The sequence below is a fragment of the Ammospiza caudacuta genome, chromosome 9 (assembly GCF_027887145.1).
Source record: "Ammospiza caudacuta isolate bAmmCau1 chromosome 9, bAmmCau1.pri, whole genome shotgun sequence".
In the NCBI taxonomy this organism is placed as follows: Eukaryota; Metazoa; Chordata; class Aves; order Passeriformes; family Passerellidae; genus Ammospiza; species Ammospiza caudacuta.
In genome coordinates this window covers 25,562,440-25,589,385 of record NC_080601.1, presented here as the reverse complement: position 1 = coordinate 25,589,385, position 26,946 = coordinate 25,562,440, and the positions used below count along the sequence as shown (strand labels likewise).

General features: G+C 43.0%; 1 protein-coding gene across 1 annotated transcript; it reads right to left on the bottom strand.

Annotated features, from left to right (window-relative positions):
- Positions 1–1,185: 1,185 nt before the first annotated feature.
- OGA (O-GlcNAcase) lies at positions 1,186–23,317 on the bottom strand. Its single transcript, XM_058811011.1, has 16 exons — positions 22,863–23,317; positions 19,283–19,334; positions 18,864–18,961; positions 17,484–17,614; positions 16,675–16,846; positions 15,713–15,811; positions 15,284–15,568; positions 14,613–14,771; positions 12,977–13,587; positions 12,399–12,573; positions 8,804–8,889; positions 7,842–7,946; positions 6,163–6,248; positions 5,077–5,269; positions 4,131–4,290; positions 1,186–3,452 (listed from the first exon to the last, which is right to left on the bottom strand). The coding sequence occupies exons 1-16, from the start codon at positions 23,047–23,049 to the stop codon at positions 3,316–3,318; spliced, it is 2,736 nt and encodes a 911-aa protein (XP_058666994.1). The 5' UTR covers positions 23,050–23,317; the 3' UTR covers positions 1,186–3,315.
- Positions 23,318–26,946: the final 3,629 nt, after the last annotated feature.

The window sequence follows — 26,946 nt, the reverse complement described above, 5'->3', positions numbered from 1 at the left end:
AGGAGGAGACACACGGCACATGCAGAGCCCCCCAGGGGGCTGAGGATACGAAGAGGGGTATCGGGGGAACAGGAGGGTGACAAGCACGGAAGCAGGACGGCAGCTCTTCATCTCTATCCCTTTAAGCATGGGCAAGAGCAGCGTGACCCTGCACTGGGGACTGCGGCACAGGAGCGTTTGAGCACAGAAAGCAACATCCTACTTCAAAATCTACGGCAAGGAGGAGAGGGCTGGACTGGTCTTTCAAAGCAGAAAAGGAAGCAGTCTGCTTGGTGCTGCAGAGGAGCAGCCAAATTAAAACAAACCCCAGTAACAACGAGCTCACATTGCCTTCTGGGGACAAACCTGGCTCTGCTCCTACCGCAGAGACCTCTGCTAGCCAGCCACTCACTTTGCTTCAGCTGGAGCAGGTTCAAGGAAAACCTGACTGAAGGTTTGAAAAGCTGAACCAGGTCCCAGAAAGGAGCAAGTGCTCGTGCAGCAATGGTTACACAAGCACACCCATGTGCTTCTCAGCAGCTGCTCTGCGCAGCCACTGACCCTACCTGACCCGTCTGCAGTCACCACCCCGGGCGATGGAGGCAGGAGAATCCACTGCTGCATTATGCTCCCTTAAAGGAAGAGTCTGGGGCAACATCAGAGCCCAGTCCCTTTTCCCAGGCCCACATGTGTTGTACAGAGACAAGTATGTCATAACCTCATGAAACAGGCCTTAACAAAACATAGTCACCTATGTGCAACACATTACTCTTTTTAAACAGAGAACATTTACTGGGCCAGGAGAAAAGTTTTCACCTTGTAACTTCCCTGCTTGGTTTGTGTGTTATCCTGTTCTCCACACTGCACAGCTTCTGAACCACCACCAGTGAGTGCACCCATGCAGCAGGTGGACAAACTCTTGTGCAATGACCTTAGGAAAAAGCTGCTTTTCATACCCCTGGCCCATCCCTTTGATTATTAGCTGTCATTCTAGGGAGGAAGCTACTTGCTTTAGGTATCTCAGTATTTATCTTCCCAAGGTTAATTTTGTGGATGTACAGCTGCCAACACCAAAACCAGACACAAGCCTCTGACAGCTGATCCCAAGGGCATTAAACACTGACAGTGTGATGTAATGTACATTGCTGAACCACTTCTGGTTCTGGACCAGCTCATACACAAAATACACATTTATTTACATTCACTTCTCAATTTTTATTCTATTTCTCGCATGGTCTTCAAATACAGTTTTACAGGTCTTTTTCTGCTACAGATACTGTTGATCTAAAACAGATTAATGAAAGTGGCATTCCAACCTTAATGAAAATTCATAACCATGAAAGATATGTCAACATATCACGTTACAATCCTAGAATGATGGTATTGGCCTGACATTCCATAGGCTTAGACAATTAACTTCTATAATAATAACAAATTCATAGGAAGAGAAAATGTGGCAACTCCTTAAAAGCCAAGAAATAAGGCCACAAGCATCCTATGCTGTAATGTTATGCATCCAGATGAAGTAAGTCGAGTCTGGTATCCATGAAGAAACAAAACTCTCCCACCTGGTAAATCAAGGTTATCAGCTACTCAACATGCACTCAAAGCTGTATAAAAACTAGTGGCATTCAGCTTGGACTTAATGAAATCCCACAGCACAACCCCATACCTCTCTAAAAATGAACTTGTTTCAACTTAAATACATCGCTACCGCATTAAAAATCATTCACATTCTGCAGAAAAAAAAAAAAATAAAAAAAAAAAGAAACATCTTGCACATGACTGCACCAGAAGGCCAAACACAGCATCTCCTTACAGGTTGCAGACAGCATTACTGCAATCTTAATGCCATTCATTACAGGTTGCAAATCAACTTCTATGCAGCTGGAGGCTTGTAAGAGCAACCAAGCTTCCTTTGTGCACCACTGAAAAAACCCCAGGAAAATTTAAACGTAAAATATAGACAGCTTATGGCAGCAGGTGGAAGAAACAAAGTACTGCAAAGTGCATACCACTGTCCAATCACCTGTCTGGGACACTGGGACTACTGCAAAATACCATTTCCATTAAATGATCCAACTACCTGAATACCAGGTCCCATATGACACCAGTTCCAGCCCATCACCTAGCATGTCCATCCTGGGTAAAAACATTAAACTCTTGGAACATTTAAAAGTAGATAACCATTTAAATAATGTGTAAAAATGTGCTTATTGTGGCATTTCTTATAGAAAAGTTATTTGATACAAATGTGCAGGACTTGAAGACCCTGATTTAATCAAACTAGTACGAACAGGCTTTGAAACATGGTGACTCTTCCAAGGACAAATCCCAGCTGTGGGCCAGCTCTCTCTCCCTCTCACCATCTTTCATCCATAATCCCATGTGAACGTTACCAAAATTAACGGGTTCAGCAAAGCATCCTGTGAATTGCTGTTTCAGTCCCAGGAGAATGATACCCTCGAGCAGTGACAAACTGCAATCTGAAGGAAGGGTCATTGGGATCTGCTCCCCTCTCCCAAGATGGTCAGTACCTAGCCCTGGATATGAGGCACAGTAAGAAAGGTCAGTGCTGAGGACAGACTTGTTCTCGATTGTGGTTTTAGGTTTTTCAAAAGTGCCGTCTTGGACCTATACCATTTCACTTTTCAAAAGAAAAAGTTACAAAAACCAGTAAACAAAAAGTTAGTCAGCATACATCTAGGTTTATATACACTGAGATTTACAAGTTTGTCATTGAGTGACTTCTGCCACAGACCACTGCACATTTGTCCCTAACAAAACAAAAAGCTTGAATCAATGGTCATTAGAAGTGACAACGGGTCATTGCTTTATCAACAAGCATAAAGGTAGTAAAAAATAGAACTGTAACTACTTATCTTTAAAAATGCTGATTGACACAAGCAACCCCTCCCATTTCTGCAACTTGCAATTGCACATCCTGCTCTATGACAGAGAACAAAACCTGCATCTTTATAGGCATTCTGCCAGAGACCAATTTTCTGTTGACAGCTGAACACAGAGAACTGTCATCAACCACAGCACCGACTGAGAGGGATTCCTCTGAGAAGCTATAGCCCATGCAAGATTCCTTGGCACTTCACACAGGACCAGGAGAGGACAGGGTTTCTCTTTGTTTAACAATGTTTTCAGCAGCATTATCCCCTTCCAACAAATGACAGTCTGAATGTGTGATGGGTGATTTTCGCATAGCCCCTTTTACCAAGCTGGCTTATTGCTGGCTTTGTGCAGTTAGACCATATGAAGATCCCCACCACTACCTGCCCAGCTGTTAAGGGTCTACAGTACTGGAACAGTTCACTGTCAAGCACTTCAAAGGCTTCTTCCAAGGATAACAACATCCTTTGGAAATCCTTCCATTTTAGCAATTTCAAAACAACCCAGCTTGCTGTAAAATTCCAAGATTCTTTTATCATCTGGTCTCACTTCACAAAAAGCCCCACGGGAGCCTGAAGAAAGAAAAGAAACAAAATACTGTAGGGTAAGAGTTATCATAAAAAGCACAGACATCAAATATTACTAGAGTTCCCACCAATTTTATGAGGTAAATCAGTGATCCAATTCCACATGGAGCATAGTGGCCAAGAGTTCAGATTTATGGCAGCACAGCTGACCATCCCCTAAGGGGACTACACACTGCATGCATCCATCAGTCTGAACAAACCCTCTGCACACCTTTCAGTGCACACAAAAATATCTGATGTTGAAAAGCAGCATTGCAGGAAGGCACCAAGTGGCATAAAGGAAGTGTGAGTGTGAGGTGCACAGTCAGGGCAGGCAGCCAAGCACTTCCCATATTGAAGGTTTGGTAATTACCCACCAGTGCACACAGCCAAACTTTAAAAAAAGCATAATGACCAATGCCAGCAGGAAAAATATAGACTTTTGTGCAGTGTTCAAGATGTAAAGATGTGTGCTCTCAGTGCCAAATTGCTCCCTCAGTCCTGCCTATCTTCTAATTTGCAGGATAATGCCTAAAATGTAAAGCTCCCTCTTTCAAGGCAGGAACAGAAGTTAGCTGTTCAAAAGCTTTTGCAATTATTTACTCAAATCTTCCCAAGTTTGCCTTGCACTCTAGAAATGACATGTAATTAGGAAACAAGGAATTCTAAGTGCAAGAAATTTACCATTAGCCTTTAGAGAAGAGAGCAGGCAGGCCATCATACTCTTGGCCACACTTGGATCTGTCACTTTTTTGTGGATATCAATCTTTATCAAAGATGGGAAGTTAGCAAGGAACGATTCTGGCAATACTTCTTGTTCTTCATGGAAGCTTAGCATTATTTTCTGAAAAGAATATTAGAAACAGACATTTAATAATTATCCAGCTTTTAATTTTCATTCATCTTCAACAGGGGAGACTGCTTTGCTCATGGAGTGTACCCCAAAACCAGCAGGCTTTTCAGCTACACCTCCTAATGGCTACTTAGTTCCTCACCTGCTGAACTGCAGTCTGTACTGTCTAGACAAAAACACTGGCTAGAAAAGCTTCTCAGACCATCAAAGGAGGCATGCAAAGCTCCTTCTCAGTGACCCATACTTCAAGTGAAAGAAAACACAAGCCAACACAGAACCAGCAGTTTGCACACAGATACTTATTTCTTTGCCTTTTTAATGGGCAGTTTTAGGCTGCCTTGCACCATTTACAGCTGTCACACTCCACAAACAGCTCAGATTTTCACACCAAACCAAGTGCTCTTGAATTTGTTTTCCCTACTTAAACTGGTAAGATTTTCAGTGCTCTACCTGCAGCATGGGGAAACTAACACTACATTCTGCAGTAGAAAAGAGCAACACTTTACTTTCAAAATGTAATTTTCTCCAAATGAAGGTGCTTTACATTTACTGCATGGATTACTACTCAAGTACACCTCATGGGTGTATTACAGCACATAGCTGTATCTGACTGCCAATGAATAATTCTACTGTCTCCTTCTGATACATCAGCTGCTTTAATACATGCTCAAAGTCTTCAGAAAGGTGAAAAAACTGAATTCCATGTGAGCTCAAAAAAACAAAGACCCACTTTGCAAAGACTTCAGCATATAGTTCTGATTCACAGCTTATACCAACCTCTGCTTCAGACAGCTCCTTGTCACTATTTGGTTTAGTGTATTTTTCTTGCATGAAAGGGATCCAAGACATTTTGCATTTCTTAATGAAGGGAGTTACATCAACTGTTCCCAAAGCATAGCCACATATGCCATCCTCATCTTCTAAGACAAAGCAGTAATCCAGGCTGAGGGTGAGCAGACCTCCAACTAACCTGCAGAAAAAAGGTGCAAATTTAGTCAAAAGAAGGTGTGTTTGACCAAGTATGCCCTTCAGGTTCCACAGAGGAGACTCCAGAGTCAACCAAAGAAGCTGAGTCCGCCAGTCATGGAATTAGTTCCAACAAAGCACTAACTGACTGATCAGCTGTCAAAACTTAGCTATGAGCAACATCTGCACCTCAGGATTCCACTGTTTAATTCCATACACACTACTCTTCAGCTTTTGCTCTTAGTTGCTCTGCTGCCATTATTTCCTTGCTTTCATAATTGCCTTTGGGTATTGCTTGATACCAGTTACACATCCTTTCTTAAGTGCCTTTCTGCCACCCAGAGCAGACTGTCTATAAAATTCTGTCTAAATTAAACATCCAAGACGACAAAAAAAAAATCCACTCAATGTAGCTCATTTTTAATGCCCCATTTTTTTCATCACTTATCCTTTTAAAAAGTTTGTACATGTACTTCAGAAAAACTTGAGGCACTTGGCTGGGAGACTGCACCTCAAAACCTGTCAATTCTATTTTAAGAACTACAGTAGGTCATAAAAAAAGCAGAGGATAACTACAGACTATGGACAGTCTCATTATATACTTTCACAAAATCTGAAATAAGACACTGTGATGCACACCTTTCAGAATACAGAGGCTTCAGCTAAATTTATTTTCTAACCGCTCACTACAGGCAACCAGCACATGAACTGAGACATAAGTGTCAACAGCCTCTTTAAGAAACCAAGACCCCAATTTCCTGAGAGCAAATTATTTTATCTACTCTAAATGCTCTTTGTATTCTTCCCACACACAATTCTAAAAATTCAAATTAAATACACTATCAGGACTTCATCCTTCAGAACCACCTCTGCAGGACACTTGCTGCTAATACATACTTGTCTCCAATTAAATCTGGTAAACTATGGAAGGGTTGATCAGCTCCATCAGCATACATTTCTCTGCAGATCTTATATACAGATGCCTAAGAGGAGAAAAGAGATTATTTCAACTTAGCAGTCACATTCAAAAGAGAGTATGTCATTAACAGCTGCACTATAACCTAGTACTGACAGGCACCCAGTCACCAGAGATCAAAAGCATCCATCTATGCCAAAGGCTGGCATTCCCTCCACCTCCTCCCTGAAAGCAACTCAAAGTTGCCTTCAAAAACATGGCAGTTAAATTGGATGGCTGGGAAGGAAAGGCTAGAGGGCAACTTCCTGCTCTTGTAACAGCACCAGATTAATTCTGAGGGTCAGATACCTAAACACTCAGTGAAGACCACCACCATTGCTACAAAGTCCCTTCACAAAACCTCTGCTGCTCCACTAGGGCAACTCAACTCAACCTCTGCAAAGGACACATACATCCTGCATGTTAAAAGGCTTTCACCTGGAACTCTTTAAAAGAGCAAATTTGAATTAGTCACATCTTAAATAAGAAACTTCACCTTTTTTTTAAACAAAAATGCTTTGCATTTGAGACTTTCTTCCTTTAGTTAAAGGGTAACTCCTCAGAAAAAATACTGTTTATGACTGCATGCTTAGCTGCACCTCTAATTGCTAAGGTGGTTTAGAAATATCAATTCCATTTTCTACCAAAGAACAAGCTTAGGTGGAGTCCTGCACAAAGGTTTGGAAAAGGCTGCTTTACTGTTTGTGAGAACAACACAGGATAGAGCTGGCCCAGAACTGGCAGGAAAAGGAGACTTCATGTGTCAGCCTCGTATGTCTGACTGGCTTCAAAGTTAAGACTTGTTTGAAATCCTGCAAACTCAACTTAGAAATTCCTGTTTCATCTCAGTCTACCTACCAACACAAGATCTCAAGCTGCATTAACCCCTACATTGTTTAAACTGCATCCATAAAGAGTTAATTAAGTATTGGCTGATACTTCACTTTCAAGTATTCTCCGTACCAAGCTAATAGGAAAGAAACTACACTACAGATCCATTCAGAAAACAGAAAAGGTAAAAAGCACTAATCAAAAATGACTAATGGAATTTTCCTGATTTTAAAGCATCAAACACTCCAAAGCAGATCTGACAACATTCTTTCAAAATCAGACCAAAAAGCTTCCAACTGTAACTAAAACAGTATGAATAGCTGAACCATGATGCCACTTTTCAGCTCCATTTTGAGATGCAGTATCAATGTTCTGCCTATACAGCTCTGCAAGTACCAGCAGGTACCACAATAACCACTGACTCAAACAGGCATACACACCCACCCTCTAAGCTTAATTCACTGGATGTTTCCCTGCTGCAAGAATTCTTCTACCAGCTGGACAAATTTAACTTGTCTTTCATAAATAAGGAAGGCACTCACAGATTTAAAAGGGTGAGGGGGTGGGAGGCTGGGAATCAAGCTGTGGGTGTACACGAAGTGCTGCACAGCATATTGCTGAACCAGAGGCATATCATTTAACCTCAGTTCTGTGAGCTAGCATTTGTACTTTGTGCAAGACATCAGGACATCTGCTTCATTAGGGAAAAGGGGACTCAGCAATAATCGCTGCTGCCATGAAAGAAAGTGCATCACTAACAGCAAAAGTGACAAGTGTCAAAAGCAGTTACCTCATCTTTAGGGAAGTAGGGTCGTATGGTGTACACTTTGGAAGTGGGTGTTAATGGAGGTGGTTGAAAAAAGAGGTCATTTGCCCCATCAATAGGCAGCAAACGCTGTGAAAACAAAATATTTAATATAACTGTATGAACAACAAACCCCATCACTCTTGGGTGTGCACTGCAGACTCCCAAAATAACATTTGCTATTTGCTACCCCAAAAGAAGGTGGGGTTGGTATGCTTTACAAATGCAAAGACCTTATTTGAATAGAAAATATCCAATTGGTGTTCTAAAATATGCAATTGAAACAGCACATTAAGAGTCTGTTAATCTTAACTGCTTTAAAAACTTTTTACCAATCATATCTACACTGTCTAAGAACACAGAATGTCAGGAGGAAAGGTTTGGTCTGAAGAGGGTTAACTGGCCAGAGGAGACGCTTTATCCCAAAAGCAATGCGCTGATTCAATTTGCTGCGCGCAGAGCACCTGTGAGGGGGGAAAAGTACAGCGCCTGAAAAATCCATGAACAAATGTGCACATGGTACAAACAGCGAGCTAGGAATACTGGCCAATCGAATTCCTCGCAGTAAAGCACAGTACAGCATCATTTCAAGAGGAACCAAAATTTGGAGGACGATCCCTTTTGCTCATGGAATTCCCATTGGCAGACAAGCATGCGCGCATTGTGCAATTGCGGGCGCAGGTAAAAATGCTGTGCAACCTGCAAAGAAACAATGTGAAATGTACAACTAAAGCCGCTGCGCTTCGCATGCGCGTGGGACAGGCAGCATCTCCTTGAGAAATTACTGTAGAAAGGGGAGGAAAATTATTTTAAACCAAGCTGTAAGGCTAATGGGCTTTGGACCAGAAAGCCTTCGGCAGACCAATCCTTCCAGACCTCTGATGTGCAACAAAAGGTTTCTCATAAAACAAAGAAAATGTCATTCAGTTGTGAAGTCATATTGATACCTGGAACTCTCCTGCTAGACCACCTCTAAAGGCCCAGGGTTCTTGGTCTCCACTTAAGAACTGTGCTGAAGATTGACTACGACACCCTGTTGAGATCAGATCCAAGCGGAGAATGTTACGAGAAGGGGGATTTCCTGGGTGTCTTACATGTCCAAAAAGCTAACATACACTTGTGGAAAAAGCTCTCTAACTGAGCTAGAATCCAGGGCTTGGGGAGGGGGAGGGGCTGTAATAATGTATCATTTATAAAGCTTTTGTGCTTATGCACTAAGTGGCGTATTTCAAATTTTTGATTGCCTGTAACAGACAGGTGAGACAATTCAGCTACACACCTCATTCTAGACCAGAAGGCACAAAAATGGTGCCCTGCAGAACTACGTAGACTTCCCACCCATTTTGTACACTTTTTTTTTTTTTGGGTATTTGTGTTAGAAACATTCATTTAATCTATGAAAATCTGACACATCAAAGCTACGTGACTCAATAGATACTACCATAAATTTTAGATCAAACAAATGCCATTATCACAGCCCCTGAAAAAAAAAAGGACCTTTCTGAAGTCACATTTTAGTACTGATTGTTTCTAATCTTGTCAGAAAACTAGGACTAGCAATATATGTAAACAGTTTGGAACAGATCAGGCAGCCACGACAGCTGTATGAAACAGCATGCTTGCAAGAGACTACACAGATTTACATAATCCAAGCCACACCTTCACCATACTGTTGGCACATTAAGGAGCTAAGTAGTGTTAACTGGAATTAATTTATAATTTAACTAATACACCTTGGTGGCCACTATTAGCTTTGCATTTTGTATACTGATTTTAATTTCCACAAGCATACTGGATGCACCAGGGACCCTGCTGCTCAACCAGCAGCAGCATGCCCACTGCAGAGCTTAGCTTTAGCTTGCACTTGCTTTAGAAAAGAAGATTCCATTGGCTGTTTGATTTTTAACACTGTTCTGCCAGCAAGGCAGTGCAGCCTTCACCAAGTAAGATAAATGACAGCTCTGGAGAGACAAAAAAGCCAAGTGGTGGCTGGAGTGGAGATCTCAACTATCCGCCTAGTTTTCTGACAAGAGGAGCAGCGCAAATTCTCTTTTCCTTTTGTGGACAGCAATCTACCTCCTGTTCAAGTAACAGTCTCAGATCAGTACAGACAAGTATGTTGTGCTAGTCAGAGAGTCCCAAAGTGTGCCAAGTTTGACATTTAGGCGAGTTTAGGAATATAGGTTCAATATAAACTATCCTAAGTATGATAAATTTCAGAAACAATCCAAACACCAGAACTCAAATTTGGTTCACTCCCACATTTTAGAATTCTCACACAAGAAGAGATCCCTCCCAAAGAGATTTAGTCAAAAACTTGGAAGACAGTATCTGTCTGTCCTTTGAGACTACAACTTAACTAGCACTTCCAATAATTACAGTAAAGAGCTGTGTGAATGAAGAGCTGTATAAATGAAAATCATAGTTAATGCCTCAGTCGCTGCGCAAATGTGACTTCAGTTCATGCCTGCTGTACATCTAATCTATCTGAGCTGCCTCACAGACAAAACCTTTCCATTTTAATTAATTAATGACGACGCGCTGTGAACATCTGGCGCTGTCCATCCCATAGCAGCAGAAACTTGTGCTGAGGATTCTCCCATCTGTACACAATGGGGAAGAAGACAATAGAAGTCATTAGTAATCCATAGTACTGTACAGCCACACTAATTTAAGGGACTGAATGCTAGCTGGACTTGGGAGGAGAGGTGAAAAAAGTGAACATCCAGTGGACCATTGAGCACACCACTGTGAAAACTAACTTGTTTGGATTTGTAATGTACTTGACTTTATATAATGAGGCATTTTATCAAGGACCTTTACTCTGTATTTACACCAGTGATAAAACACAAGCTGAAGACAAAAATGGCCCCTCTCACAGAAGCACTGTTAGGATAAGATTATTAAATTGTACATGTGAAAAACCTTTAATTTTTCAACTATCTAATACCAGTGTGGGTACTGGAACAGAACAGTGCCAAAGTTAACAGAGTTGGTGTTTACTGAGTTGGCTTCTGCTGTGAACCACTCCAAATATTTTATGACACTTAGAGACTTGAACCTAACTTTACAGGGACACTGAAAACAATTTCAGCTGAATTTAGTACAGTCTGATAATTCTGAAATGCAGTCTGCATTGGGCCCTTGATGTTTTCAAAGCTACAAAAACCACTGTTCCCTTTATAGAGCTTTGGCCTAGAGTTGTAAGCAGATTAAGTTATCAAGAAGAGAGCATTTTGTCTAGCTAAATGTCAACATACAGCAAGGACAGTAAAGTTGGAGGAGATGTGTCACACTTAAAAATGCACAAACTAAGGCTTTAAAAACAGCATGAAGTTGTTCAAGAAATGTTAACATACTACAATGCTCTTGAGTTTTCCTCCCCCACCTGGTTTTCTTCTCTGTGCTTTGCAGAAGGCAATCTTAAAAGCTCTCTTCTTTATCAACTATGAGTTTAGAGATCAGATATTTAATAAGCACAAAACTCAGGAATCTGTTGGACATATAACAAGTTGATGATTTAATAGGTCTTCTCTGTCCTTGTTTAAATCTGTCAGTATTTAAGAATATAATTTAAAGACAATCCAAACACTAGGATTAGACCAAGGTTGTGTAATGGTTAGCCACTGTGAGGTTTGTGACAGCTACAGAAAGTGTGACTTGAAACCATCAGCTTTGCTGTCTGCTGTGTATATCAAGCAACTCCACAGCATATTCCTTACAGTTGGATTGAAACCTGAAAGTGAAATGAGGTGACTAGAATTACTCAGGCCATGCTGGTGCTATTTGCCAACTTAGGATCTCTCAAAAATCTTTCAGGAAAAAAAGCAACAAAACAAAACAAAGTGCCACACATTAAAAAAAAAAAACAACAAAACCTGTTTCAAGATTATTTTAAGTCTCAGACAAAATCTGTCCAGAGAGCTCCACAATTTCCATCCATTACCAAAAACTAAAATATAGATTAAAAAAAAATTAAAAAATCAGCAATTTGGGAAGTGTTTAAAGGAAATGATTTTGCACCAGAATAGCCTTATGCTAAAGCTCGCATGCGCACAGGGGCTGGGAGGATCACCTTCCTCATGGCCAGGCCCATTGAAAGGTCTGTTGAAGACAGCAATAATGTTATCAAGACAGAGCAAACAGCAGATGGCTGAGGTGATCACATTTCATAGTGTCATTTCCAATCAAAGATCGGGGCACCCAAGGAGTTACATGGCATAGTCCAGTGTGCATTCAGTCAAGAGTAAGTTAAAGTCAACACTTACGTGTCAGATGAGATTCAAGTTTCATTAGCCCAAGAAGAAAATCAAGGTCTCCAATCTTAAACATCCAGCAGACTTCACTTTTAATAGCAAAGCAAACTCACTGCAAGCATTGCTTCAAATAGCAAGACAGGAAAACCTTTAAAACAGGGTCCAACTAGACCCTCTGTCCAAGAAAACACATTCACCTAAATGCTTCAGTTTTCCCCGTGGGCTAATTAAAAACACACATAAAAAATAATCTATCTGGGATTATAATGGCTCCCAATGCACCTACCTAACCACTGCACAAAAGATTTCACCATTGACATAATACTCTTGATATCCCAGACGTAGGAGTACATGTCATAAAGGATTGTCCTGTTGGCACAATTGGAGAGGCGAGTGAACATGCCCATCACCAAGCTGCACATCTCTTCAAACTTGGCTGCTCGGTTACGCCATTCTTCTATCTATGAGAAAGATCCACAAGATCAAACACAGGCTCCTAGGGAGGAGTGGTTCTCTAAATATGGAGAAAGACTACACAATTCACTACTTCTTTTTACCAGGAGGGCTATAACACCACAAATGACTCACAGATAGTCTCTATGGCTGTTAGAAGTGAGGCCAGTACAGAGAACACTGGTCAAATGCAGATACTAGGCTGCCTTCACAGCTGCTTGGCACTACAGGGCTTAAAACGGTAGATTCCACTGGAGGAGTGAAAATTACTGTGACCTGTGCTTCATTATACACTACCTACAGGTCCTACTAAGTAGAATACTAAATAAAATTGCTTGGAAACAAACAAAACACTAGATAAAATTGCTTGGAATTTTGACATAAAAGGAGAGAAACAAGATTTGCACTCACTTTTTCAGCATCCTTTCCTTTGCAATTTACGCTGACAACACTGCTGTTTGCTCTAAGCCACTGGAATTCCCTCAGCATCTGTGCACCTTTGGGTCCATGTTCATAAGGAAGGTAAAACAAGTCAGCAAGAAGCTGTAAGTCCTCTAAAGTCACTGGTTCTACTGCGTAAAGAGGCTTTTCATTCGGCCCAGGCACAAAATGTTCTTTGTTAATTTGCTCATCAGTCTGCATAGGTGCAATGTCACTACCAGAGTCCTCCTGCATAGACATCTCTGGAGACTTTGACTCAACTATACTCTCCTTATCTGTATCCATTGGCTTCAGCTCCTCTGCCATCTTGGCTTCAGCAATATCTGTCAGTATCTGGTTTGCATTCTTGTCTGCATCATCTTGTTTTTCCACCACCATGTCCATTGGTTCCTCATCAGATTGCTTCTTCTCCTCCTCCTTGGCCAAGGCTGGTGAGTCACTGCTCAGCGCTGCACCCTGGCTCATGATGGGCTCCTGGTACACCGTGGTAACCACTGTTGCTGCATTTAAAGAAGATGGTGCCACCAGTGGCCCTACATCCCCTACAGAGGTTTTAGCACCACTGTGGGCCACTTGCCTACCTAAGAATAAAAAGAAACAAGTTTAGTTTTCAGTACCTGCCAAATAGCATTCAAATCAGCAACTCCTGCAAGTGATGGATGATTTTGTTACCACAGCATTCCATCAGCACAGCTTCCTTTTGGTACTTTGCCTGTTCACTTCTGTCAATGTAACTCTAACTATTGACTTTGAGCTTTGCAAGTTTCCTTTACACATAACTGGTAAGCAAAGATAGGATGAAGAAAAAGTTAGGAAAATTATTTAACATTTATTTTTAACTATGCCATCAGAATAAAAAGCTCTCCAAGTAACTATTTTTGCCTCCGCATCAAATGACTTGGTAAAGTTGTATTTGAATATAAAGGACAGCTCATAATAAAAGCTTAATATGATAAGCTGATGTTTAAATATTTCAAATTCAAAACTGTCTTTAACCTGGGGAAAAACTGAGACATTCAAAACCTTACCAGATACAATCTTGGATAACATGCTCTAACTCACCCTCCCTGACCAAGGTCATTAGACTCAAGATATATCCCAAGCTCCCGCTGTACAAAAAAAAGGCGTACGGTGCCAGAAGGAATTTAGCTGATTTATGCAGACAAACTTAGGAAAGTAAAACTATCTTAAAACAACTGGAAGAACAGGGAGTCTTCAGGACCAGGACTAGTTTTTACAACAATCCAACCTCAACTCAAAAAAAAAAAAATCCCAACTGTACTTCCTATTCTCTCAGGTTCCACTGAAGCTTAGTAAGAACTGGGACTAGCAAAATCTGGACCCTTTCCAGCCTTCTATCAGAAATGCCAAAAGATAATATATCAAGATTGCTTCTGTTGATCAGTCAGAGCATTACAAGCACACTGCAGAACATCAAGCATTCTTACTTTTTAATTAAGGTTCCCCAGTTACTAAGGCAGAAAATATTTCCAGCAGAAGTGTATGAATTGCCAGGATCTGTAAAATATCTTTAATCTAAACACAAATACTGAACATTTAACACCATTTTTCTACCAGCCTCAGAATGATACCAAATCATACTCACTGCTGTATTGCTGAGGTACTCCAAACTCCTGTAACCATTCTGTTAAGGCCAACTTCAGGGCCATTTGTGGGCTGTAGAGAACATCTGTTTCAATATCTTCATCACTCCCCTCATTTTCCAATTTAATCTGGATTGAAACCGTGCTGTCTTCAGTATCAGCTACAGAGACAAATTTTAAAAGTTATCATGCTAGTTTAATTTAAAATAACAAGGCATTCAGTAACTCAGGGGCTCACTTGACAAAAAGGACAAGTTACTAGATTCTAATTAGAAAAAAAATTAAAATTATGGTCACCACCAATGTCAACACAGAAACCAGACACTGACATTCAGGGTATCTTCTGATGTGAACTGCTTCTATTCCAATGAAATCATATCCATGGACACATTTCAAACTTGGGCATTAAACTTGCTTTCCAAGAGCATTAATTACATAACCTCTCCAGATGAAGAAATTCTTTGATATCATGTGCTACAGATGTGCCCCAGGAAGTCAGTAAAGCAAGATCATTATCTTTCAGGCAACTGCCATTTACTCATGGAAGAGAAAAGGCTAGGTGATCATAAGAAGAAAAAGTTGGTGAGGAAGAGAGAAAATCATTAAAACCACAGAGAATTGGTATGATTTATATGGTTAAGCACAGATCCAGCAAACAGTTATACATACTTACTCATCACCACATCTTTTCTCACTCCATTCATGTTAGACTTGTACCAGGTTGCAAGCGTGTGAATGGCAACATAATTGGCTTCAAATTCACAGTTTGGATTGGTCAGAACACCCTTGAGTCGAGGGATGAGCTCAGTTGACCGACCCTTGTAAGGCCCAAGAAAAAGCCTCTTCTGATCATAATCATTAGCATGAATGTTATCCCAGATAACTGGGGCTCTCCTGATGATCTTAGAAACTTCTTCAATGGATTCTACAGGAATGTCTTTGGATACAACTTTCGGACCTAAGCAGGAAAGAGGATGGTCAGAGGGCTTTGCATATACTCCAAGATTCAACCCCCAAGTAGCTGGACAGTTTATTTTACAAAATACTTATGAGAAAATACTTAACACCAGCAAAATAAAAGAAATAAGCTATCGATCTTTACCTGTCCATAACACTTCAATTCCAGGGAGCAGTTTTTCTCCTACAGTCCGTAAATACGGAGACTGGGCAACATTTGGGTAACAGAAAGTTCCACAGTACTCTGCACAGGAAAAGAGAATGTCACTGTCATTAGAAGGATGCACATGTGTGACAACATACCCAATTGTCCCACAAACACAATGAGAGAATACCACCCTTGGAAATGAAAAACATTTATAAAATTATTCCAGTAAGGCCCAAAAGTCTAAAGTATAAATAAAAAGGACATTATGAATGATATTCTGCATAAATATCAGAAACAAATGGTAGTGAATTATTTTAAATTGCTCAAATGTCAAAACTAGGAAAAAATTAATCAAGTCCTTAAGTACAAGGCCTGTTACAGCAGATACTATCCAAGAGAATGAGAAAACCCCAACACTCATTACAAAGTGCAAATACCTAAAAACTGTCACACTGGAACATATATCTCTAAAGTTAAGGTCTGCAACAGAACCACAGTGTAAGAGGATAAACTAAAAATAATTTTTGATAAAAAAAGCAACTCAGTGACTAGTGAAGTGAGCAATCTTATTAAAAATAGGAACCAGTGACAGCCATAAGCACAGACTACCTCTACTTTAAAAAATCTTAGAAACTAACAACCTGCTAATTCAAGAAGCAAAGATTTCAGTTCCAGTTAGGAAAAAATAAATTTTCCATTAGCCTAATTCTCAGTTCAAACTTCCTGAACTGTTCTATCAAGCTGCTTATTTGCTTGGCATTGAACCTTTCAGAGATTTATAAATTTGGAAAAATCTTTGCATACATCTGAATAATCAAACTTTTCTTTGTAAATCAATTTCTTCAATCAACCTCAAAATACTCTTTAAGGCAGTTATTAAATGTTAAACCAGGTTTTCAAACAGTAAGGTAACAGTCCCCCTCCTTTAAGGCTCAATGAAAATATTCTGCTTGTTTTACCTGTAGGACAGAAAAGGAATGTGTCTGGTTCTCCTAGATATTGATATATCTCATTTGTGATTGAGACTTGAGCATGAGCAAAAGAACTGAAAACTTCTTTGTCTGCTGCACACATGTTGTGATCAATATCATCAAACAGCAGTGCAAAAGACCTGCAGCCAAACTGAGAAACCTAATACAAGAGACAAGAGTAAAATGTTTAATTTGCTAAATTATTATTGTTTCTTTTAATCAAACAGTAGGACTTTTAGATCTAACCTTAGAGACAGCTACAGGAACAGGGATATAGCTCTATTCACAAGGAATGCCTGCCTCTGACCCATAGCTCTGCTTCTCTCAAAGATTAGATCTTTAAAGACATGCAATCTGTTCCAGTTTTAACCACCCAAAGCTGATCTCACAGGATGGACAGCTGGGAAAAAAGCTAATTCTGTAACAGCTCTTGGACAAAGGAGAGGAGTCAGGAGAACAAAGAAGATGTGCATGTCAGGTCTGCAAAGGCATTTACTGTGGGCTAGAGTTCTTCCTTTAGCAATGCATCTTGGCTTCAAGATTCCGAAATACTCTGAAGACAAAAATAGCCTTCAGCATCCAATACAACAGGAGAACTTTTTTAAAAATCAAAGTTAGCACTGGCTACTTTTGCAATGCAACTTGAACACATCCACTGGAATCATTCAGAGACACCCAAACTAACACCAGTGCTGAAAAGGTTCAAGGAGCTGGTGAAAAGCTGCAAGAGTGAGCAAGGAACTGGAGCTTCCAAATTAAGCAGCACTGGAAGTGTGCTAAGCTTGTGTCGTCCTTACCTGGTCCAGCTTACGCTTCAATGTGGACACCTCTTTAGGATTGGAGAAAGTGATGTCAAGTCCAGGTGAGATTGCATAGATGAATTCTATTTCATGTTCTCGTGCAGCTGATATTAGAGTCATTAGCTGCTCTGGAAATCAAATTAAAATATTTCAGAAGGACTCAATTAAAAAAATTTCTCAGGCATAATCTAAAGTGTTTTATAAAGTGCAGATACCTCTTCAATCATAATTAGAAAAAAGAATTGCTGGAATTTCTTGAAACTAACATAGCAAAGAACACCAAATTATTTGGAAGGTTTTTCAGCAATTATGCCAAAAGGAATACAACAACTGTCCTTGTATTCTCATTTTCCATGATAAAATTTTTATAAATATATTAAAAGTTTTCTTTATCTCAATGCTGTGAGACAAATATGGCTATAGTCTGTTTCCACAGTACATACATCAACAGTTCTAGAATTATTACTCACTTTTCCCACACATACTAACAATTTATTGCAGTAATATCACTCCATGTGACAGAGGTTCACACACCACTCATATGACTGAAGCTTGGGCACATGAAGAAGTGGGGTGTAGCGTCACCACGTTACTACTTCCTGTGCAGAAGTAGTTTCTTTAAGAAACAAACTTGCAATTGAAGCTTTCATAGAATGAATAAATTTTTTTTATAATATGAATAGAATGAATAAATATTTTTAGTATATTCAACAATCTCTGCTGTTATTAGATATTACCTTGCAGTATCCTGTATTTTTCTGCATTGATCCAAAGAGGCATCCAAGAAGAATTATTTAATTTCAAGAGAGTCTAATTTTTCCCCTCACCCAAGGAAAACCATAATCCCTTCAGTCTAATAAAACATCATAAATCCCATAAATTACATAGGTGGGTAAAACAACTCACACTAGCATGAACAGATCTTTTATGTTCTGACTAATTGGTCAAGAGCTGTTTTTCTAACAGGTACTCTTTTCATAGAGACAAGGACTTAATGAATCACATAAAAGGACATGCTGTTTGCTCATCAATCTTTTTTTCCTTTCCTAAAGCAAATAATTTCTACTACAAAAATGTTCAAAAGACATTCAAGAGCCAGAGGAATAAGTCTAAGCAACCTTTCCTGTGACAAAAAATAAATCCTGTAAGACAAAGCCTTAAAAGCAGTTTCAGAAATCATCTGCAGTTATAGCTAAAAGAAGTAAATCCATGCTTGTTCCAAAGCTCCCATAAACACACCTGCAGGGTATTAAAGAGGCTTTCAGTCACCTTTGGGAATGGCTACTGTGATTAAACACACACAAGTATACATAGCAATAACCAATTCATTCAAAAATCTGCTTCTAGAAAGCACAGAGGAGAAATAAAGGCAATTACCTGCTTCCTCCACAGAGTACATTTCTCGCCAAAACATCCTGTGCTTGTAGTCATCCTTTGGAGCATACAGGTAGGTATTCAGTCCCCACTTCTGAAGCCTAAAAACACAGGAAAAAAGCCTTCCAATAGCCTACAAATTCAGGAATTCTGTATTTTACTTCATGTTATTCTTTTACTCAAACTGCTTTTTTATTTCTTCACTGAACATTGTGTTATTTTATTAAGTCACAATAACTTTAAGCACAAATTATATTGGACAAATTTGGTATATGCAATATAAAAAGGTGAATACAAATCCCAAGAATACAGATATTAGGCAGCAAGTTGCTCTAGGTTAGAACAATTCTTTCCAGACTTAAGTGGAAGTTTATGATTACATTCCGATGGAATGTGCTGCAGTAAGAGGAAACATGACTTGCCTTCTAAAAAGTTCTTTCCTCTGCTCCATCACCCAAGGTCTTCCATAAAATCCTATGGGCAACAAGATTAGAATTATCCAGTTAGATTATGCCTGCTTCATGAAACTTTGTATTACAACTCACCATTTTTTTCTTCTTTTGCTACATTTGTCAAAAAGCTTCCCAAAGCAGAAAGGGAAAGAAAAATAGTTAGCATGAGGAAAGTGTTATAACCTAAAGTGATCTAAATTTTAAATGCAATTATAACTTGTTTTATCTCTTATGATCTAAGGTCTTATAATTTTGGCCACTGAAGCAATTAATTTTCAGAATGCAAACTGTGCTCCTGAGCATATGCCCTTGACAAGTCAAGTCAGCATTTTTACAGCAGCAGACTGAACAGTTATAACCTAACTAAACTACCACACCAAACACCTACAAAATAGATTTGACTTTAAGGTGAACACTGAAAACACTTGAAAATATTTACCAGCTCAAAAATGCTTAACTGGTGGTACAGACTAGGATTTATATAAGCAGAATACATAAACACATATTGCAGAAGTTGATGTGTAATTAAAAAAAATGTGCAAGTGAGTCAACAAAATGCTTAGGATTTTATTTCTTTTCTGTTTAATAGGATCTTTGTCAAAATTAAGTTGCAAAGTGATATTCTACTTTATAATTTCCACATTTTACAAGCTAATACTATGTCTGTGAATAATCATATATAAAAGCATCTACCCAAGTGATTGTAGAGTGTATTGAAAGTCATACAATTCCATGGATATTGCAACTGCTTCTGGCTTTAAATCTAATCTTTCCATTCTAGAAACAATACTTGTTTAAAGCACTCTCAAAGCCCTCATAGTCAACTCACTTAGACCTATGTGCAAACAGTTCAACCACAAGTGGGCACTTCAAAACAAAGCTTCAGCTGGCAGCCCCTGCAAAGACCAGAGACTAAAATAACATGAAATTTAATAAGCTCTTCCTTTCAAACAGCACAGCCACTCAGTGATGAACAACACTACTAACACACAAAGCTCACACGTCCCCATACTACACCAGCTCAAAAGGTAAACTGTATCTTCATTTCCAAAGCTATTCACCCTCGTAAATCTGTAAATATTCACTCTTATTGAGGACACAATCACCATTCTACCTTCAAAAACTCCAAACTGGTACAATTGAAGACATTTTCTATATATTATATTTCAGTTACATGCTAAGTGTACAATGCTCTTTTAAGTAGCTTAAAACAAGAGGCTCAAGTTTAAGAATTATTCTAAGAGTGAGCTCAAACTGCCTGGCACCACAACGTGGCAAAACTGAGCAGCTACTCCTCCTCACAACTGCCCAGTGCAATAGGGAACAGCAACAGAGAGCTGGGAGGCCTGAAAACCTCCCAGTTTACCTCACCCAGAAGGAATTTCTTATTTTCACTATAGTTTCCAAATTCTGACTGATGCTGCGCTGAGGAAACTCAGGAACTCACAAAAGAAGTGAAAGCCTGTGAAACCTAAAGAATTTCCCCTATGCCTCATAACTTCATGACACTTTTGCTTTATTTGTAATACTACTGTTTCAGACCTACAAGCCTAAAGCAGAGCACAGCCTACTATTAAAGAAAAAAAAAAAAAAAAAGAAAATCAGTTATCAAAAACTAATTAAATAAGGCTGAACAGAACTGGCTAATCTGCAGCAATACTTCTCCATCTGTCACATTTCTTAGGTTACTGCTGTCACCAGCCAAGTACAATTCTTGGTTCTTTCTCTCTAACTAAAAAAATCGACCTAGTTTTGTATTACTCCCTCAGGACTGTGTGTCAGGTTAATACAAAGTCAAGAGATTAAGCCAAAATACCTCATCCCATTACCACGCTCTCCATCACTAAAAGTCAGGACACCCTAGAGGCAGTGCACCAAAGCTTTGCACTCAGCAATCTCTTAGACCTTATTACTGTGCAAAACAGTGAATTTGGGAAGTGGCACACACTCTTCACACTCTCAGAGTGCACATCCAGTGTTTGGCCAATTGCCCTCTGCCATCTCTACCAAGATCCAAACTCTCCATCTCAGCACTCTAACCTCACCACACCTTAGTCTGTGTTAACCACTACTTTATATTTAAGTATTTATCTACACTTCTGAAGTTAATTCCTGTTTTTCTCTTAACTCTATAATGCCCTTGAGTCACTAACAAGACAAATGTTTTCATTCACTACCATTTACCTCCTTCACCACAAGTTTTTCTGTTGGTGGTGGTTTTTTGTTTGCCTTTTTTCTCAACACTCCCCTATTCCTTTTCTCCCATACACATATTATTGTCAGACTGGCAACTCCTAACCAGTGTTTGACACCTTCTTCAGGCAGAGGCCATTTTCTTGCTTTGTTTTGTGCACAGTACACTCAGGAACACCTGCAACAAAATATATGCTGAGGCAACCAACGATGTAACTAACATGACAAGAAAATTTATTATGGTATTCTCAGTGGTTCCAACAGAAACCTGGATGAACAAGAGACGTTCCAGGTGTATCAGCAGGAACATGAGAAAACATGTTGCTACAATCTGTGATTTTCTTCACTGTTATGTGTCTCCCAAACCCTTAATTTGGTATCTACCTTCATAGAATGAAGTCCATTAGCAAAAGAAGGGCATTTTTCTCCACAATGATCGTATTCAAGCACTACCAATTCACCTCTCATGGTCATATTTACAGAACCTGAACGATTTTTTAAAAAGATACAAACAGAAAACAGTCTGCAAAGCAGTGCAGATACTGACTTTGATTAACTGCCTGTTCCCCTCTCCATTCCATCTGCTAATAATTTTGTTTTCCTACTGGAAAATCATTATTGGTACGGGAAATAAACAATTTAAAACCAACCGTTATGCTGGGAATAAACCATTTTTCCTGCTGACTTTCAACCACCTACCTTAACTGACCCGTCAGAAATGCATTACTGAGAACTACAAAAAGTCCCTTTATTCTGCAGTTCAAGAATAATTTAAACATTTTAATGGTGCAACTATGCTACAAGACAGAGGATTATTCTACAACTAAAATGATACTATAAAATATGTTAGAGAACAAGGTGCATTTAATATGAATTACTGAGCAAAAGTCCACGAAATCACCTATTTCCTACTCAGGACTGAACGTGAGCCTCTGGAGCGCAGGAAGAGCACGCACAGCTGAGATAATCGCGCGGTAGCTCTGCTCTCGCACTTCCCCCTTTGGACACGTACGAGCAAGCGAGGCGCAGCACGGCCTCAGCCTCCGGGAAGAACCACGGACGCGCTGGGTGCCGGGCCTGCCCCCGCCCCGCCGCACAGCTGCCATCAAAGGGCGCTCCCCGCTCCGCCACCAGCCCCGGGGGCAGAAGCCCCGCCCGGGAGCCGCGGCTCCTCCCCACCCTGGCGGAGTCCCGGCCAAGAGCCGCACGCCGCCTCCCCGCCGAGCGGGCTCCTCTGGGCGGGGGAGGAGACGGCAAAGCGAAGCCAGCTGGGACCAGCCCACCCCCCGTCTCCCGCGGATACCGACCCCCCCGTACGCCCTGTGTCCCAGGGGAGACCCCCTCTGAAAGCTCTCACCTTCGACGACTCCGCAGAGGAAGCGGCGGGAGCCCAGCGCGGTCTCCGTCTCGGTGTCGGTCTCCTCGCCCCCCGGGACCGGCCCTGCCGCGGCGCCCGGCGGTTCTAAGGGGGCACCGGGCACCCCGGCCGGGTTGGGACTGCCTTGGGGCTCCTCCAGCGCCGCCTGCCCCTCCTTCTGCACCATTCTGCCGCCCGCCGCCAGCGCCGCGGCTCGCTGGGCCGGGCCGAGCCGAGCCGGGTCCCTGCCGTCCCCGCTCCGCGGCCCCTTTGTCTCCGCCGCTCCGGGGCCGCCGCCGCCGCTTCCTGTTTACGGGGCGCTGCGCCTGCGCGGGGAACCGGCCCCAACCGGTCCGCGCCGCTCCGCCCGCAGCCGCCCCGCTCCGCGGGACCGCCGCGGGGGCAGGGGAAGCGTGTGCCTCGGCGGGAAGGGAGCGAGGGACGCGGGCGGTCGGGACGGCGTCGGTGGAGCGGGAACAACGGGCTGGGGCGCGGGAGGCTCCTCAGGGAATGAGGCGGGCGGGCGGCGCGCGCGGTCTGCGCAGGCGCGGGGCGCGGGAGGGCGCGCACTGCGCGTGCTCGGCGGGGCGGGCCGCGGGAGGGGCGAGGCCGCGGCCGCCTCAGGGCGCTTGCGCGGGGCGGCAGCGTGCGCCCACGGCGCACGCGCGAGGGGCCGCAGGGACGGAGGGGGAAGCGGCAGTGGGATAGCACGCATGCGCACTGGGGTTTGTGTAGGGAAGCGGCGCGGAGGGGGGAAGGAGGGTGGGGAGGGAAGTGTTTACCTCCGCTCCGCGCCTGCGCCTCGCGGCGCAGCGCCCCGGCGGGAGTGCGCCTGCGCGGGAGCGAAGGGCGCGCGGGCTCCCGTGAGACGTGCCCTACTTCTCGCGCTGCCGCGCAAGCGCAGTAGGGCCCGCCAGGGACAGCGAGCGGCTGAGGGGGGATGGCTGCGACTCTCACGGCACGGCACGGCACGGGCGATGGCACCCCTGGAGGTGTGTCCGTGCCTGGAAGAGGCCACGGGAATGCTGAAGGTGGGACGGTATCAGTAGATCACAGGAGGGCTCTGAGGTCACACAGCGTCTCTCCTGCTGCAGCCGCAGGGGAGCACCCCAGGGCTGAGGTGGCCTCTCTTGTGACTGTGGGGAAATTCCGGCAAGGCGATCCTGCCGGCCTTCCCAGCGCTGAGGAGGCTGCAGCAGGTGCCAGCCGGCAAGGAACAAGTTAATAAAGAGCTGCCGCAAACCCCAGCTGGCGAGGAAGGGCTGGAGAAGGCCTGCAGACATCAGGGCAGACACCTCACGTTTCAGCCACGTTTCCACTCATTCCCACTGACAGCAGCTCGGGCATGACAGAAACCGAAGGCGGCTCCGTTTCCGGCACCGGCAATGAGCCTTGGCCAAGGGGCATCTCTAGTTACCACCATCAGCGGGCCAAAGCTTTCAAGGAGCAAAAATAGAAATTGTATAGGTACCCTAAATAGGAACCAGCTAAATTGTATTGACACACGAGCAGACTGTACTGAAGGGTTAGAGAGGAGAAATGCACAGAATCTGGGTGGAGAACACACACGGCTTTCACACACCTCCAGAGCTTGGTGGTGACCACAGGGTCACAAAAGACCGTGAAGGGGTGCTCATATCTCTGATCATGGCAAAATAAGCCTACAGTAATAGTTCTTCTAGTGTTGCAATCTCATCCTTTTACAAAATGCTTGTGTTTCTAGGCAGTGTTCAGGGTGCTGCAGTGAATCACTGCCCCAGGCTGCATCAGCTGCCTCATCCAGTTGCTCAGCTGTTTTACCACATAGCTACTAGTAGCTTTTCCTCTGAAAGCTGGGAAAAACTTGCCCTTTTCCAAGGATCCATCAACTCTTCTCTCTGTTCTCATCATAAACCAAATGATTTGGCTGTCCACCCTTAAATGCCACCTCCTACTAACAAAGGTTATCCAAGCCCTGGCTCACACGGCAGCTTCTCATGGCAAGCTGAAGGCACACCTAAAGGATCCAGGCCTCCCTGCCCTCAGGCCCTTCCTGAGGGCCCCTTTTGGGTAGAGCTAAACAGATTATTTTTGACTCCCAGCTCTCCCACCCCCATTTCAAAAGCTACACTCCCTGTACAAATCTTTTCCCACTTGGTGTGAAAAGGCTGCGGCAGCATTCGAAGGCTGAGCCCCCCAGTGCTGTTTTTCCCGATATCACCTCAGCCTCTTTCCTGCCTTTCCCCCTGGGGACAAGGACCCAAGGTGTCCCATCAGTGGCTCACAGCATCCCTGTGCCACAAGAGGGCACATCAAGCCCTTGGATGTCATTGCCCGAAATAGCAACCAGCCGAGCAGAGCTCAGGGGATAGGATATACCGGGGAAAGTGGGTTAGAGGGGAAAACGTGCTCAGGCCCATTCATACTGCCATACACAGCCCTGGGTGATGGCCAGCAGCCCAAAAGGGTCCCTGGAGAGTCAGAGGCTTTGGAAAGATCAGACTTGCTGCTTACCCACTCCCACAATGGTAATTCCCCCCACAGCCAAAGCCTGTCCTTTTAAGGCTCTGTTTGGTCTCCAGGCAGCTCTTTGCATTGAGCTTTCAGTTCCTGGACCCCAGTCTATAGAATGCTGGACCATTGTGCTGTCCCACATCAGGTCCACTGCTCTCTTGTTCTGCTACTTTTTTACTTACATGACTATTTACTTAATTTTTCCCAGTTTTCAATGATGGATTTTCCAACAGCCAGTAATTGCCATAAGAAAACCTCTTCCCAATCCATACCTACCTCCTCAAGGTGGCAGGAAACCATGTTCCTGTTAGCTCAGCCTTAAATGCCACATCCTAACAAGAGCCACCTGGTCCCAGGCTTGGGTTCACCCAGCAGCATCTGTGGCAAGCTGAAAGCACACCTGGCAGCCTGGCTGCTGAAATGTGACACACTTGATGCAAGAGCTTTTTAGCCTTAACACCTCCAACCTCTGAGCAAGAGAAAAATCTGTATTTACAGGACCACTGACAGCATGGCTAAGCTCAGGGTGCACCCTGTCCCTCATGCAACCTCCCAGAGCACCCATGCACAGCACCCCAAAAAAGATACCAGCCCTCTGCAGAGACCCCTCATTTTTCCTGCCCTCCCATCCCAGGCAGCTGGCAGATGCAAAGACAGAACAGTAGTGTGCATAGCGATTGTGGTTAGATTTTATTGGTTTTTTGTTGGTTTTTCTTTTCTTTTTTTTTTTTTTTTTTTTTTTTTAAACTCATATAATTGTTATAATACAAAATATACAGACTGGAGATGCCAAGCAGTTGGTGGGTCACCATGCCCCGGGGCAGGGGGTCACACCATGCGACCTACAGCGTGAGGGGGGAGGCGGCAGGTGCTCCACATGGCAGCGAACAATGGGTACCCCAGAGAGCTGGGAGGAGGGAGAACAGGGCCAAGAGGTGGAGGGGTAAGGCCCTCCCACCCTTAGGAGAAGGCAAGTGGGAGCTCAGCCCCACAGCAAACCTGGGAACAGGTCTGTGAGATGAACAGTGTGTTGAATGAACCTAAAAAACACATCATGTCTGCGAGATAAATAACATGTCAAACGAGCCTAGAAAAATGTGATATCTGCAAGGGCTGGGACAGGGATGGTCCCCCTGGGAAGCAGCCCCATAGCTTTGGCTCAGAGCCCCAGGGGTTAAATTCTAATGTCTCCAACCCCAGGGCCTCAGCTTGGGTCTGGCCCAGCGTGGGTGCTGATCCCAGACAGCGCAGCTCAGGCCAGCCCAAACCACCCCTGGCCAAGGATACAGAGAGTGGAGCCACAGTCGGGGCTGCCAGGTCTGGGTACATTCCCAGTGCCTGTGAGGGGCTTCTGGAGTTGGCATGGGATCATTAGCCCATGGGCATCACTCTCCCAGCTATGACTTGGAGTGGTACGTGGGCAGGACAGGCCTGTCTGCACACACCCATCTGCAAGGAGCTGGTGGTGACAAAAACACCCAAGGTCCCCATCCCCAAGGTCCCCAGGCAGGCTCTCACACGGCCGTGCTGGAAAAAGGAGAAAAGTCCCCTGCCCCAAGGTGACCCTCCAGCCTGCCAGCAGCATGGCAGT